Source organism: Rousettus aegyptiacus, unplaced genomic scaffold, assembly GCF_014176215.1.
Source record: "Rousettus aegyptiacus isolate mRouAeg1 unplaced genomic scaffold, mRouAeg1.p scaffold_m13_p_10, whole genome shotgun sequence".
Taxonomy (NCBI): Eukaryota; Metazoa; Chordata; class Mammalia; order Chiroptera; family Pteropodidae; genus Rousettus; species Rousettus aegyptiacus.
In genome coordinates, this window is record NW_023416285.1 from 74,565,860 (window position 1) to 74,583,056 (window position 17,197).

At 38.0% G+C, this 17,197-nt stretch overlaps 1 protein-coding gene across 1 annotated transcript; it reads left to right on the forward strand.

Annotated features, from left to right (window-relative positions):
* Positions 1-2,421: 2,421 nt before the first annotated feature.
* GJD4 (gap junction protein delta 4) lies at positions 2,422-5,142 on the forward strand. Its single transcript, XM_016134979.2, has 2 exons — positions 2,422-2,512; positions 4,118-5,142. The coding sequence occupies exons 1-2, from the start codon at positions 2,422-2,424 to the stop codon at positions 5,140-5,142; spliced, it is 1,116 nt and encodes a 371-aa protein (XP_015990465.2).
* Positions 5,143-17,197: the final 12,055 nt, after the last annotated feature.

Consider the following 17,197-nt stretch of genomic DNA (forward strand, 5'->3'; position numbering starts at 1 on the left):
TTTGTGATAAATTTATAGAATATAAATACCATGAATAATGAGAATTGACTGAAGTTATCATTTGTAGAGCTTCTTAAAGGCCAAGTAATATGCTAGAACCTTCTCTAGATTAACCCTAATTCTTGAGAACCCTAAAAATGAAATATCACTATCTCCAGTTTTTTGATGGTAAAACTGAAGCCACAATAAATGTCACTAAGCTAGAGAGAGATGAAGCCCAGGCTGAATAGCAGATGACTCTGTTGTTCTCTTTCCTTTCTGCTAAGTTCATTTTGTAAACTAATCTCAGTTGGGCATCTTAGACAATTCTGCCATATCCATGTTTCTGACTCCCACTGGGTTTCCTTTCCATTGGGTTAGGAACAATACTCCCCCAGATCTTCTCTCCACTTCACAGACACACACATAAAAAATTCCCCATTGATTCTTAGATACTTTCATACAAAGTGTGCCACATGTTTAATGCTTTGCTACATCCTTCTCCTCTTCTCCTGAACTCATCATGCTTCTGGCAGCCACTGGTGTTAGGATTACAGGTAAAGTAAAAATGTCTCCTAGCATAACAGAGAAGGAAAAAAATGAGGAAAAATATGAAAAGAAAAAAGACAAAAAATGAGGGCAGGGCAGATTTAGAGAAGAAAAAAACAAAAATAATAAAGATTATGAGAAAACAGGCAGCTTTGGCTGTTCAGAAGATGTGTGGGAACAAAGGTAAAGACCAAGGTGGGAATACAGAGGGGCCGAACTTGATGCACCACCAGTCACTGACACTTTTGTAATTTTTTATATATGAAAATCATTTTCATTTCTATGATCTCATGTTGCATATCACAAACACTCTGGTGAATGGCACATTCTTTTTTCTACTTTATTGATGAGAAAACCAAAGTATGAAAAGTTTTAGTGATTTTCTCAAGGTCATAAAATTCTAATTTGCTCCACATTCAAAATAGGCTTTTTATATCACACAGCAAAATTCAGTAATTGCTTTTCTAGCATTTCAATTTGTAAGCCAATATCATGTATAGTCTATCAGGCTACATATATACATACTTTCTTTTATTTTATGCTTGGAGCATATGAATATTTCAGTGTTTTTACTTAGCTACAACTTCTCTAAATTTTATTGCTCATGTTTAAGCGTTTGACTAAAAAATGGCAAAACTGCTCTTCTTTTTAAGGAGTTCGATATATTTTTCATGGAAGGAAACATCATGCGAATAAAGATGAGAGCAGCTTTGTTGTACTTTTCTTCTGAGAATCTTTCTAGAGATATTACTAAAGTCAAGAATGGATCAGAAATGAAGAAAAGAGAGGAACATAAAGAACAGCTTTCATGGAAAATTGACAGAATTCTTTTTAAATGTATAATTTCCACCTGATGATAGATCCCCAGCCACAGTAGGATTTCAACGCAACTGTGATTGATGTCCACAGGTCCAAACAGTGATATTTCTTACAAATTTAATGAACATTTATGAAGCTGATTCAATGGAAGTAGCCCTGGATTAAATGGAGTCAGAAGATACAAAAGAAAGATGTAATCTATGAAGGGTTTTTTGACCAGCTAGTGATTGAAATTCCACTGAGATAAGTTGTTGCACACCCACTAAATGTGAGATTCTCTCAATGCCATCATGTCATATCTGCCTTCCACAAAACCTGAGTGGAATGGTTTAGGGGATAGAGACTGTTTCTGTTGCAAGAAGAGGATGTCTGGAGTGACCAGGTGGCTATCCCAACTTTGCACCCAGGCATTCCATATCAGAGTAAAGAGCTCCTGTCACTAACCCAGACAGGAAACAGGTAGAGGATGATTAAGATTGCCACAGCCTAAAGTTGGAACACAAGTCCAAGGTGCATGTTCATGTTTTCCTCAATGGTACGAGAACTGAGAATGAGGACAAGAATCGTGTGGGTTATAATGGATTATGTTTCATAGAGAAGACAAAATCTGAACATTTTGTGTTCCTTTAACAACTGAAGTGGTGCAGAAATATTTCTGAGGAGGAAACACCTTTTTCATAGAGAGTTTGCTTAACTAGTTAACCGAACTTTTCTTTCTGGGCTAAATGTAGTCACTTCTATTTTATATTCTGAAGTGTCTCTCTCTCCTGGTGGAGACATGTGAGCACTGCCACAGGCCTGGAATGTCCCAAGAGGGTAAGAATAGCCCACAATGAGAGATGACTCCTGCTGTCTTCTGGTTACTGCAGTTGTCAGGAATGCTTTTCCTTAGAGGCAAACAGCTCCAGGCCGTCTCAACTTGGAGACAGAAAAACTGACCTCTTGCTCTTGGGCTCAAATCTTTCCTTTTATATCTCCAGCTCTCACTTTTAAGTCTTTTGTAGCTAAGATACATTTATTCCTGCAGAGATTTACCTCTGCCTTGGAGATCACAGGCTTTCCACAGTTCCAGCAATGTTAAGACTGCGACATTCTGGAAGCATGGACCGTTTGGACTTGTTGGGGTTCCTCATCATCACATTAAATTGCAACATGACCATTGTGGGTGAGTATAGGAAACACCCCCAGAGCTCTTATTCTGTTTTTCATTTTCATAGGTTCGCCTGTTCTACCCCCAAGAGAAAGGCCTAAGTACTGCTGGAGCAAAGGGAGCTGTGGGTTCAAGCTTCTTCTAATTGCTCCTCAGTTCCACCAACATTTAAGGAAATCTTGGTTGTGCATGTATTTCTCTCACAGGGCCTCTTCACTCTGACATTCTGGTGTTGAGTCTGAAGACTGAAGTAGATGGACAGGGTGTTTTTATATAACTCTTCTCTGGTCACATTACCAGGAAAAAGAACAATACAGTAAACGTTAAAGAGAAATTAGTGTCTCAATTATGCTTTCTTCTTGTTCATCTATTTAAGATGTAATCTTGAAGCTTAATTTGTAGAGATTAGCAATTTCTCTTGTGTGCTTTAAATCAAATCCCAATTTTAGTTTTGTTATTTATTTATTTTTTTAATTTTTAGGCGAGGCAACCTCTGGTAGACCTCACAGATTGCAAGGAACTTGTCAGTTTATAATCCCCTTATTTTTTTATTTTTTTTATGCCTACAGCACCAAGTTTGGTTATTTTTTTTAACAAAAAAAATAATAAGGATTTCTGAGGTTAGTGCAGACAAGTCAAAATTTTGTAGAGGCATAAAAGTCCTAGAAAAAGGGATTGAGAAAAGGGTTAAAAGATGTCCACAAAGTCATTGATACTTCTCTAGCTCATTATTTTCTAGAATATAAACAAAATCAAAAGTTTGAGTAAATGACTTCATTATGTAATGATATATTTTAACTGCCTTCATTTATAATGAAGTTTTATTTTTCTGCTTTTGGGTGACGTTTTCTGTATCTTATCACAAAACAAAATATTAACAAATTATTTTGACCTAGTCTTAAATATGTTCCAAAATAGTTTGCTCATAAAGCGAAAAGAGGACTCTTGAAGTTATTTTGATTTTCTGGCTTGGTCACATTTATTCAGAATAAGTTGAAAAAAGACAAACCTCATTAATTCATAACAATTGAAATAGGGGGAAAGGAATTCTGAATTACTGAAAACTCTGAGAAATTGAAGGTTCATAAAGATATCTGATTTCAAGTACCTTAAAGCAACATTAAATACAAACCCCCTTGTCGAATAAGGTCTTCTGGACCATTATCATAAAAAAATAAAGTGAACTTAACAGTTTTATCAGCTATCCACAGTTACAGGAATGTTCTAACATTCTTTTAAAAGCTTATTTTCCTAAGAAGAGTAAGATCTTTTTTGCACATTAATTTGCTCAGCCTAACTTTCTTTCTAGATCTTTCATTGAAAGGTCTGAACTACTAGTCAGAGTAAACATTTTTAGTATCTATGTTTTTTTTTTTTAATCTGCTAATCTCAAAGCATTTCACAATGTGAACAAGTAGTTCACAATGTGTCTGACACATTGAAAATGCTCAATAAATATTTGTCAGTTGTGCTAACTAGCTGATACTGTTGCTGTTACTAAAATGCATGCTTACGGACTCCTCACTTCACTCTCAGCCCCGGTAAATACTTAAACACTATTGTTAGGAGGAAGTATGTTTGTATGATGGTGACGATGCCCATCCTCCTCCTCTTTTTCAGGAAAGATCTGGCTTATCTTCATGATCTTGCTGAGGATGGTGGTAATCCTTGTCGCCGGGTCCCCTGTCTACCAGGACGAGCAGGAGAGGTTTGTGTGCAACACTCTGCAGCCAGGGTGCGCCAATGTCTGCTATGATATCTTCTCCCCTGTGTCTCACCTGCGCTTCTGGCTGGTCCAAAGCGTGTCTGTCCTCCTTCCTTCTGCGGTTTTCAGTGTCTATGTGCTGCACAAAGGATCCGAGCTCATTGCCCGGGAATCTTTCGAGGCAGATGGCTGTCCCGGGTGCCAGGACCATGCTGACCCGAGCCCTGGGGATAATCGCTGCCTGCTGCCTTGCAGAGAGGGACGCAGCCTGTTGGTGCCAGACTTCTCCTCAGGCTACATCGTGCACCTCTGTCTGAGGACCCTGATGGAGGCAGCTTTCGGGGCCTTGCATTACCTCCTCTTCGGATTCTCGGTCCCTAAAAGATTCTTCTGCACTCACTCTCCCTGCTCTGGGGCGGTGGACTGCTACATCTCTCGGCCCACGGAGAAATCCATCCTGATGCTCTTCCTCTGGGCGCTCAGTGCGCTCTCGATGCTGCTCAGCGTGGCTGACCTACTCTGCAGCGCGCGCAGGAGGACGCGCGGGGGACCAGGCAGCGCCGGGAGGAGGACGGATCCCGCGGCCTCCACAGCGCGGTGGGAGGAAAGGGCGGCGCTCGCGCACCCTGACTTGTGGACCGGACGACAAGGTGCCCACAGCCCCAGTGGTCAGTCTGCTGTGTCCCGGCGGATGGAGCTTCAAGATGAGGACGAGAATGAGGGGCTGTCTTCAGCCAGCGACAAGCTGCCTAGGGCTTGCACAAAGCCTAGGGGCAAGCCCCTCAGAGGGGACCCCCAGGACCCTAGCAGCGAGTATTCCTTAACGCCCTGCAGTCAGTCGGCCCTGCACTGTCCATCCAGTTCGTGGCAGCCTCATGCCCCGCCTGCTGGCACTGGGAGCGCCGCGCTCCTAGGGACCAGAAGGTCCGAATGGGTGTGAGGAGGGCGGCCAGGCAGGGCAGCGACCGATGCTTCAGTACTGATACCATCATTCTGCCCAAAAAGAGACGCGGGCGCGAAGATGAAGCATCACCTTGGCATGTGGGAAATCTTATCTCCACAATGTTCCTAGAGAATATAAACAGGCAGGAAGGCCAGCTGGCCGGAGAAATGGACTTGGTGGGAGAGTCAGACTTGCATTACCAATTTAATTTAGATAATGCTTTCTGCTAAAAAAATAAAAAAAAATAAAAAATAAAAAAGAAGAAGAAGAAAGAAAATAAAAAGAAAAAAGAAAAATGAAGAGAAAAAGAAAAAAGCCGTCGACACTCAATTGTGGACTGAAAGCTAAAATGATTAATTGGAGAGTGTCAGGTTACTTACTGATCATGGAACACTCTGGTCTATTGTCTTATTCTTTACTGTAGTATGTGCTTAATGTAAAGCATGTCCTATTACATTATTAGCTCATTTACTGTTTTAATGTTTTCTGGTGAATTATTATTAGGTTTTTTGTTTCTTTGTTTTTCTACTTTGATAAAAGAGGCATCTTCTGCATGTCATCGATAAAGAGAGATTAGTTTAACTTCTCGAAACCCCTTTAATAAAATTACTGCTGATTGCATTGTGACTTCCACTTTACACTTCATTGTGTTATAGGAGAAATGACGAATGCAGAAAATATGGCTAGTAAATAATTGGGACCTTTGGGGGCATCTTCTGTGGTTATTGCATGTGGGTGGAAGGTGCACAGGATGAGGGGTGGGTCCTGACTTGCTTGGTTGTTCCTGTGTGTTTCTCTGAGTGGCTGTCCTTACCGAGTAGATGGAGAACTTGTGCTGTTGACGAGTGGCTGTGGAGCTGTCCCATGTTTTCTATTTTGGGTTTTGTTTGTGTCCTTTAGAGAGTTGTACAATTCAGGTTGTCCTGAGAGTCTTCATGTTTCAGTAGAGCAGATGAGAAACACTGGGAGTGTTGAGGCTTCAGTCTATGCTCCTGCTTTCTGTGCATAAACTAGAAACAGCTTCCTCTGCTGTGGTATGGGCTGCCTATAAGCGCCTCTCTGCACTTTTCTGCATTATTCTGGTTTGTGTGACTCTGTTACAGCTTTAATGCTGCCTTTAACTGCCTGATAGGAGGATGCTGTGCAGTAGAAAGAGCTACTATGGGACCGGATAAACCTGCTCACTTTCATCAAGAGAGGAGGAAGAACCATCTGATATACTTTCAGAATTGACAAATATAAATAGCCTCTGGTCCCTAAACACAAAATGGTTGAGGAAGGGGAATTACCTTTGCCCATTCAAATAATAAAAAACATGAACAAATGAACTCATGAAACCAATGGAAACTTTTAATTGTTCTAAAGAAAACTTTGACAGTGAAATATCTGCCAGGATTCAGAATAACATCTTACTTGATATATCTGCAAGATGTCAAAGCAATTGGTTAAAAATGAAAATAATTATTCAAAATTGGTTTAGGCATAAAGCTATTTGAATGACTCTACCTATATTTAACATATACAGCCTCTCTCTCTCCCCCACCCCCAATTCATTGAAACCATAAGCCATAACTCAGATCCTTTTCTTCAACACTTGGATCAATGTCTGCATATAGCAAGTGCTCAATAAATGTGATTTTAAAGTCTGATATTCCCAAACTATTCAGGAGCAAATCTACTCTTATTCCTTTCAGTATGCAATTATGGTGGACTTCTCAAGGTTGGGCATAGTCTTAAGAGATATAAGGATTCTCTGTGGCTTCATTACTATTTCAAAAGTAAGCTCCACAGGTTCCTCAAACACTCCCAGTATTAGCATTGATAATATTGAGTGATGGAATCAACTCAGTATTGGTGATGTGTGTTCATGCAGGATGACCAGATAATTTTGGGGGAAAAAAAGGTGGCAATGCTGAGCTGGGGTTTCCTCTCGGCCATGCCCCCAGTGAGAACTAGGTAGATCTGTCCTTCTCCTACTGGAGTCCATGCTCAAGTTTAGGTTTATAAACAAGTGTGATTTTATTTGGATGGCATTGAGAAGGGTTGCTTTGGGTTCTCTGCTGATGTCCACAATCCCACTATCAGAGAGTCAGAGCTTTTGAGTTTGTTCCTTGGAAAAATGTTCATACTAGTCAGAGCAATGGATGCTTAGAGGGAAGCAGAGAGAAGTTCACCATTTCTTAGAAGGTCATTTCATTCCTCTAGGCCTAATTTTCTTCTCTAAGTAACAAAGGACCCAGACTAGATGATTCCTTAGTACTCTACAGGTTTAGGATTCCACCAATGAGATGTGTAACTGTCAGTCATTTTAACCTAATAGGGTTAATTTATTAGGTCCTTCCAGCCTACTAACTGCCTAAGCACAAGTTTTGATAAGATGAACATGGTCAAAACAAAAGAGGCCTACATGTCCCGGGAAGAGATGCATGGGAAAGAGACGGGGAACCCATGAGGGGACTCTGAAGACAATTCATTGACTTCACACTCTATTGAGTGATAGCAGAGGGCTTAGGGGACAGAACTGGGGTCATCTGATGTGATGTAGTCCTGTGAGGAGCAAGCTTGCAGATGAGGCTTTGAGTGTTCTAAAATGTGGTTGGCTGTTGTTAGTTTAATTGTGAATGCATTGTCAGAACATGAAGTGAAAGGTGACCCTTTCTCTTCTCTTTCCTCTTGTGCAAGACACTGCAAATCTCCCCCAGTTTTGTAGCTATTCAAAAAACCTGTGGCTATCAATTTTCTTTTTCGAGATTTTAATTTGCTTCTATGTCTCTTTGACACACTGGATAAATGAAAGATGGTTGATGGATTTGTACCCATACTCCAGAGAGTTACTGGATTGTCATTGCCTAAGGCAGAGATAGTGGCAATTTAAGGTTATTACAGCTACCATAACAGGAAAATGCCAACCTTAGCCACTTAACAGAAGTTTCACAAGATACAAAGTGAGTGTTCCTGATTGATGGGCAGCTTTTTTCTGGGGAGTGACTCAGGGATCCTTTCTTCATCTTCCACTGATGGAGCCAAGATTGCTGTGTCAGGGGCAAAGCCAGTGCCATAGGTCATACCTGGAGAGGACACCAGCACATCTGATTACATTCTTCTTCAAAAAGTCAGTCTTGGCTGCTCCAGGGGCTATTAAAGGCAGCCTAATTACATGCCCAGAAAGAAGGTGGAAAATTTTGGCCAGCAACTAGCCAGTGTTTGCCTTGGGCAGCAACTATTTTCTGGGTACCTGATCCATAAGAAGCCTTTACTAGATTTTTAGTGGCCAACACACTAGTCTCAGAGGAGGGAAAGCTAAGCAAAGATGTTAGCTCAGGTCCTTGGATCCATTGAGACTGGAGAGAAGAGAAAGGAGGTGACAGTTTGAAAAAAACTGCTTGAACTGAGCCTAGGATCCAAATCTCTTATACTTATGGGGTGTCCTCTTAAATATAATCATTTCAAATAAGAAAGGATCTTAGTTGGTTTAAGTGTGTATGTATGCATGTGTCTTTGTTTCTCTCTTTAGTCTTTGCACAGTATGAAAAGTTCATTAGGTACTGTTTAAGTCTAACTTTCCAGGAACTTTAATTTAGAAACCTTCTCAGGTTAGTGTTCAGGTGGATCCTCAGGTGGTCCAGCAGTGGTGAGAATCCACTGGTGGAATCCAAATGCTGAACCAATATGTACTGCAGCTGACTGCTTACTGAGACAAACACAAAAGATTATGAGAATCAATGAGATTATGATTGTGCTTCACCAAGAAAAGTATTAATTACAGAATTAATAAATGTCTTTTTTTTTTGTAGGATTTGCAATTTATCATGAGAACCTATTTCAAACTTTCTGAGTGTAAATTTGGTTTTGGGCAAGAAATGATGAGGATGATGGTGTTTCGTAGATGAGGAGAGGGGCAGCTGGGCTTCTCAGGTACAGACTTGCCAAGTATCTCTTACAATGGAAATGCCTTCCACCCATATTTTCAACATTCTGAACCCTCCAGGGCCTGGGTTAGCAGCAGAGTCTGTAAATCCTGTTCATTCTATTTTGGTTGTGTTATGGGATAAATGCTTCCTAAAAATGAAATAGATGTCTCTCCCCTATTGAAATATATGTATGTGTGTGTGTGTGTGTGTGTGTGTGTGTGTGTATTTTTCTCTCTCTTCTGTCAATCATAGAGCCAATCTTTTCCTCTGTGCTGAGATCTGAAAGAGATATATAAATGACAGAAAGTAGAGCCGAAAGAAGTGACTACATTTTCTAATAAGCAGAAATCAGATGAAATGAATTTCATGGAGAATTCAGGAAATTATAAGTCAAATGTAAAAACTAGATGTTAGTAACAAGAGTTCCTTTTTTCCCCAGACAGGTATTGCAAAGAAGTATATGATATGTTTATTTATTTTTGTTTTTTTCATTTTTATTTTTTTAAATTAAAATTATTTGAGTGATATGGGTTAATAAAATCATAAAGATTTCAAGTGTACAATTCAATAAAACATCATACGTATATTGTATTGTGTGTTCACCACCCAAAATTAATTTCCTTTCGTCACCATATATTTGATTCCCTTCATCCTTATCTACCTTCCTCTTTCTCCATTTCCTCTGGGATATTTGATTTGAAAAAAGCCTCAGGCATTATTAAAGTTGATACTAAGTATCTAGTGCCACTTCTTTCAGAAATGAAAATTGAGTAATTTTATAGAAATGATATGTGGGATTGGCCGATAGAAGGAAATAAAGCCTTATACTAAAGTAAGTTCATCAAATTTTGTCATGTGCCCTAAGTGGTTCTTTGGAGATAACTTAAGTCTTGTACTCCAGGGGCAATGAAATATTTCTATTCTCTCACTAGCTTAGGTCTCTGAGCACATTAGTGTTTGTGTGTGTGTGTGTGTGTGTGTGTGTGTGTGTGTGTGTGTTCATTTACTCATCTATTAAAAAAAAAAAAAAACATTACCTTTCTACCCAAGAATATGATATTTATTGTTAGAGTGTGAATCAAGGAGTTTTTACCCTTTTGGAGGTAAGATAAGTTTAAATATTGACAATTACTCATTCTGTTCATGTGTTTATTGAGCATCTTTTATATGTCTTATACTTACACAAGGCATGGGACAAGTTACAAGAGAATGATAAGGTGAGACCATCCATGTGTTTGAGGATCTCTTTTGATGAGAAATGAGGAGTAAATGAGGACAACATATACTTAAAAATTAAATTTCATGGTTCAGATTTAAATATTCCTCCATAAAATTTCTGTTTTTTAAATAAGTAAACCACTATTGAACAGAACAGCAAAAGTTTTGCATAAAGCAAAAGAACTGGACCACCTCCCTTAGTTAGGGGATAGAAAACAGCTGGGCCTTTAGTGTCCTCCTTCATCACCTCCTGTGGTCCTCTAGGTGCTTCTCCCTCAGGTATCTGCCTCCTCGCTGCCCTGTCTGACCTTGGCTCCTAACCCATACTTCACCCCCAGTAGGCCACTCCCCTCAGTACTGAGCTCAGCATCGTGGAATCTTTGATCTGACAGGAACTTTAGTGATTCAAGTTTAACTAGTTCATTTTATATCTGGGGAATGAAAGTCCAGGAAGATAAGGTAACACATCTAATATAATTGGGTTACTTGGGCCAAGCCTTCTCATTTCCAGTTGGTTTTGCCCCCTTCCATTGCTGCAGGATGCTTTTTTGAAGGTAGTTATCCAAAGTAACTGTTATCCAAAGTAACCTAATACAATTTGTTCACAGAGGGTTCGGGGTTCTCATAAAATGAATTTATTAAAGATAGTAGTATCCAAGGCAACGTAAGAGGCCTACTGTAGACCTATAGAATAACAATGAAATTGGGGTTTGATTACAAATTAGAGGCAAACAAATTTTGAAAATAAAAAAATTATAATAGAAATATAAGAACATAGAAGTTTTACAATAATGTCCCTCTCCTCCCTCTATAGCACAACATCATAATGTTTTTTAGCTTCTTAGGTTTTAAAATTTATAAACATATTACAATGGTTATATTCTTTTCTATACTTGCTAATAAATCATATACATTTTCCTGGCACTCTACTCTTCATACCTTCTAATTTGATGACTGTAGAATAATCTGTCAAGTGATAGTGCTCTATCTCCCCCAGCCTCTCTTGTTGAACAAAATGCTTCTAGCTTTTTGATAATAGAAAATAAAATAGCATGGGTATACAGCACTTTCCCTTAATTAGATTATTTCTTTAGGCTACATTTCCAGAAAATTCTTATGTTCACAGCAGTTCTCAACTAGTTTTGATCACACCAGACTATTATTTGTGCTGCTGCCATAATTTCATGGGTTAAAGTTAAAGCGCTTACCTTGATGATGTTATTTCTCTCTGGTGCTTTGTCTAGAATTTGGGTGACCACTCTCCAGGTAAGCTCTCTCCACTAAATCTGTCAGTGAAGTTTTTCACCAGCATGTAACTAAGTCATAGATGAAGCATATCAATTATTTTTTAGTAATTAAGTAGTTAGTAAAATAGTTTGATTTATGTATTAGTGTATTTAAATTCAACAAGATTTATAAATTGGGCCAACTTTCAAAAGAACTTGTGGTCAGCTAGGTATGTTTAAATAGCTTCCATGTTGTAATTATTGAAATAATGATTATCCTCCATGCTTGAGGAAATTGCATTTCTGGAATAAATCTCAGTCCAGATTAAGCTCAAAATCTCAATTCTTTTCCCATCTATAACTTCCTGATCCCTGACTAAGAGCCGATCTTGGCAGTTCCATGGCTCCCCTGCCTAATCTACTTTATTTCAACTTGGGAGCCCCCAAATCCATCCACACCCTGGAAATAAGGCTACTGAGAAGCAGTTGTCTACAGGAGACAAATGTTCAGGAAGTGGAATCTACCTGATTATTACTGGTTGGTGCAGGGAGGGTTAAGGAAGAGGGGTCAAACTCTAGGTTGGTTTACTTAGTTTTACTCACCTAAATAGGAAACCCTGGTAGAGGAGAGAGACGCTGATGATCTTTGGTTTAGAAGTGCCGAGGTTGAGTTATCTGTGGAGCATTTAGGAGGAGATGTATGGTGGGAAGTTAGACTAATTAGACCAGAGCTCAGAGAGGGGTTTGGCCAGAGATAGATTTGAAAATCATCAAGATAAAGCTGCTGTCAAATTCCTGGGCATTCTTGCCCACAGACTACCCTCTGCTTCAGGCAACCCCACATCTCTTTGGTAACTCTAGAGGACAGGGAAAGCCAATGGTTTCACCAAGCCTATTAGGATCCCTACAATCACTTCTAAGGGAGTGAATTCTTTGTTTTCCAGTTTAAGAACAAGGACTTATAGCAAAGCAGCCCTAGTTTATTTACCCTAAGCAGTCACTGGGTCAGCAGCACAAATAGCAGAATCATTCCAGTTCTCAAATATCCATCCTTGAGTTTACATATTTCTTTAGAAACCTAAACTCTTTTTTCCTGTGTTCCTTCTTCTGACACTACCCAGGTTTCCACCCCAAACCTCTGAAGAGATGAATAGTCTGTAATCCTGATGGGCCCACAGTGCTGCTTCCTTCACTGGACAAATGAGCTGTTACTCCCAACCCCTTTGTATTTGCATATCATTGCAAGAGGTAGATTCTATATTTGATGGTGAGAAAAGAGAGTTATTTACATACTTAACATTATTTTTATAGGCATGAGTTGGTGTTAAACCCGATCTCTTTTTTCAACTGTCTTTCATACCCTTAAACTTTCTTCATACTTTTATTTTATTTATTTTTTTCGTTTTTGTTACTAGATTGTCCTTTTTCTCAAATTAATTTATCTTTTGGGAGAGATATTATTTAAATTTCAACATGGCTGTATAGTTTATTGACAATTTTACTTTCCAGGCACAAATAGATGAGATGACACAAAGCCATTGCACAGAGTGCTGAAAGAGAAGATGACCAGGACAGTGGTCTAAAAGGGTTGCCTGGTGCTGGCCTTTCTAAGTAAAATGGTCCAAGCACTCAAATTGGTGTCATTATAAATTCATGATCTCTAGTAGAGTCCTTACCACTATTCCTCCAACTTTCCTAGTTAGCTCACTTTCTTATACTTAACATCAATCATTTTAAATGTTTCTATTATCCTCATACCTTAGCAGGTGACAGAAAAGTCATCCCACAGGAACTTAACTGCCCACTACTTTTCTCTGTTCCCTTACTTCCTGTTTGCATGGCTATATTGCCGATTAGATTCTAATACTTAATGAGGACTTCTGTGTGCTAGGCAGTGGTTTGTGCCTTGACTGGATTGTCTAATTTAATCTGTTATAATGCTTCTATGAGATATGTGGAATACAGTAGTGGTACTCAGGGTATAGATGAAGAAAATGTGGTTAGAGAAGGTTTTATAAGCTTTAAGTTCTCCACTGTAGGCCTAATAGATGTGATAATGTCTGGGATTGGGTAACTGTTCAATAAGCAATTTTTTAAAATTAATTTTAACGCAGGAGAAACTTAAGTCCTCTGAGGCAAAGGCAGCACACAGAGAAGGTTTGAAGACATGAAACGGAGAGGGAATTAATAACAAAATAGTATTTGAGTATTTGAGTCAATAAAAGAACTGACAACACAGGTGAGTGTATTGGCTCTAAGCAGAAGGGACCAGAGGAAAAGGCACAAGCGTGAAGTAAATAAGGCTGTTCCTATGACAGCGAGGGAGTTTCTATTGCCAAGTGTGTTTGGGAGAGATGAGGAGAGGAGTTAAGTCTGAAATAGATGCTGAAAGGGATGGGGAGAAAGGTGATCAAATATACATGGAAATCATTTGGTGTCCCTGTGGCTGGAGGAGGAGGGCATTACTAAGTGCCTACTGAATGCTAAGAGCAAAGATCATGTCATTTGATCCTCCTAGTAGCCCTGTGACTACTATTTTACAGATGAGGAAAGTGAGGCTCACTTCTGATTTTCTCAAGGTCACACAGTGGAGGAAACTGGGGTAGGAATGTAGATCTGACTCCAAAAACTCATATTCTTTTCCCATACCCCACTGACTCCAGTGAGTTTTTAGCTCATTACAGAGAAAACCACTCCCTATGCCATAATCAAGTCTTGGCTGACTCAAGGCTTTTTAAACACTCCTTTTTCTAGGTCATGAATAGAGAGGGGGCATTTATATTCAAGAGGTACTATCTTTGTCAGTTGCTGATTTTTTAATTAGAAGAGGATTTTTTACCTGCTTAATTAACTCATCTAGGTGTTCTCTGATCAGAGATGTAGATGTCTCTTTGCACCTGATACTTTATCAGATACTCAGAATCAGTCTGCTCTGGGTGTTAGATCACTTCAACCATATGTTTTTACACAGCTTAAATTTCAAAAATGATGTAAAACAAAATTCAACAAGTCTTTAAAACAGAAGTAGTATTTCTATAACTCTTGGATATTTTTTTTAATTGGGTGGGGCCTACCTATGGCTGATTTTTGAAATTATCCATCAAAAATTCAGCTCCTGATTTAAATATTCAAACCTGCATACTTTTAAAATCTAAATGCTTTAGATTTTAAAAGAAAGAGGGCTTGAGGGATCTCAAAGTTATATTTCACCTATTGCTCAAATTGGCTCTTGCCCCAAGCCCAGCAGGTTGGTTCTAGATAGGCCCTGGTCCAATGGAGGATATTACTGGAGATTTTAGAGGCAGAACATAGGTCTGAAGGGTTACTTAAAATAGGGGGTAGAATGGTATCCAAGTTGTTTCAGTAATGTCTTGATTACGCTAGGGAAATAACACTATCATTAATCCAAATGGAATTAACACCTTATGTTGTTAACATGACACTTCCCATACAAGTTAATGAAGAGCTTACAGTAAAATTAAATCAATAACTTTAGAGGTCTAAAAAAGAGTTATTGACCTACTTTACACTCACTTACAAAAAAAAAAAAAAAAAATAGAGGCACCTTCAAATTAGAACTGCCAGGCCAGAAGAACTGCACTATACATCTTATGTCTCAAATCTTGGAATGTTAAAACAGGACAAAATAATCTTGGGCTGGGCCTAAGCAACCTTGTTTCCCAAAGAACCATTTTCAAAGATAAGAAGGCAGTTATCAAAACTGGCCTGAAAATTAAAAACAGTGTTTAGCATTAATATCACTATGTGATGTTATCTGCACCAATAGAAATGCTTTCCTTTTATTGATGTAATTATTCCCCTTTCCTTTCTCATAAATACCATCTGTATTAAGGATTTCCAAATTTCTATTCTTATTGATCTCAAACAAATGCTTGTTGTTGCTTTTCATTTTGAAAGGCTTTTTATTTTTAAGTGAACACACCCTTACTTTATTGAACTTGGAAACATCTGTGTTAGTATTGCACTAAACCTTCTTGAGTTGGAAAAATATAAAGTCATTAAATTCACCACATTCATCTTTTAATTAGACTAAACTTGGATTTAAAAGATTTGGTGCAATTTGGAAACATTTGATCTTTGGTCTCAGAGTACTAAATCCTTTGAGAATTTTGAAGTGCAAATATACAAATCATAATATAGTGTTAGGTTCTGTTAATCTTAAGAGTATATGAGTCATTTTAGACTTAGTCATTTCCTTTGTATGAAATCCAACTTTCCAGCATAAAAATTACAAAGTATAATTTTTCCAGCATATAGAATTTCAAGTCTAAAATACGAAAACTGTATATGAACGTAATAATGCTACGTGACTTTTGTTGCAACTCTGATTTAATTTTTTTGCTTCATCTGTACTTGTTTTCTCATAAAGTTTCTTCTCTATTTTTTCTTTCTTCTATTCACTGTTTTAGCTTTACTTTAAGTTCATGTTTTTCCATGGACCAGTTAGTTTCACATGAAGAAAGTGTTTACAGCTAAATATGGTGTTCTGAATCCCCTTTCATATCATAGTAGTTAATGGATACAGTAAATGTAATTCTCTGTGTACAGTAAGTGCTTAACAAAAATGTGTTGAATGAATGGAATTTTAGTATGGCATAGTTAAAAAATTAAGATAATAGAAATTTTCTCTTTTGAGAAAACATTGTTTTAAATTAGGATAAAGCAGTGATACTTAACTATTATAAGTACTTTGGAAGTCACAAACATCTCACTGAGGAGTACAACATCTTTAATTTTCTTTTTGTAAATAGAGATTTAAAATATACTGTTTTTCTCTCTGTCATGTCATTTGTTTCTCAGAAGAACTCAGTGAGAAGGGCACAGCAATAATTATTATCCTCATTTCATGGATAACAAAAATCAAGTTCAGAAAAGTTAATGAGATTACAGGCTAATGAAAGTAGGGCAAGAACATAGAAATTCTAATCTTAGTCTAGTTTATATTGTATTTTTCTTCACTATTTTCAGTGTGAAGGCAAACTTAACTGTGATGTAGAGAGAAGACATGTAAATAAATTAGTGGGGAGTTCTGGTAGTTATTAATGCCATTCAATAACATTTCCAGTTTTCCTTTTCTGAATACATAGTAAGATTATTTTCCTGTACATTTTGGAGTGCCATATGGCCACCCGACTTGTTTTGGCCAATGATATATGTGGATATAAAACACATCATTTTTCAGATAGAAACTTTAAGAATCAGTCGATACATTCCTTCTGAAACAATGCAGGGACCATAAAAGCATAGATCAAAGTAAAGCTTTTGCCACCCTGGATCTCTGAGTACCTAAGGTGAATAGAATCCTTTTGCTGACACATGCTGGACATGTATAAGTGATAAATTATTTTTTTGTTACGTTAAGCCACTAAAGTTTTGGAGTTGTTTGTTATTGCAGCAGAACTTGAGTTGTTTTGATTGACATAGAAATTAAGGAGCATAAATGGATAAATAATGTATGGCTCAATGGGTGAATAAGTGGATGGATGGTTAAATGAATGAATAAATGGATAAAAATAATCACTGGTGACTAGATGATGTCTTAAGAGATAAACTTCTTTTTGTACCAACATTCTAATGCAAATAAAGTGCAAACAACTGTGTTATAGAAGGATATTTTTACTGAGGATGCACTTATATGTTCATTTCCACAAGCAAAATGTCTACAGATACATATTG

Excerpts from the sequence above, each read along its gene's own strand:
- GJD4 (XM_016134979.2), top strand. The coding sequence starts at position 2,422 with ATGTTAAGACTGCGACATTCTGGAAGCATGGACCGTTTGGACTTGTTG. Across the intron at positions 2,513-4,117 it reads TTGCAACATGACCATTGTGG|GAAAGATCTGGCTTATCTTC; the intron begins GTGAGTATAGGA and ends CCTCTTTTTCAG.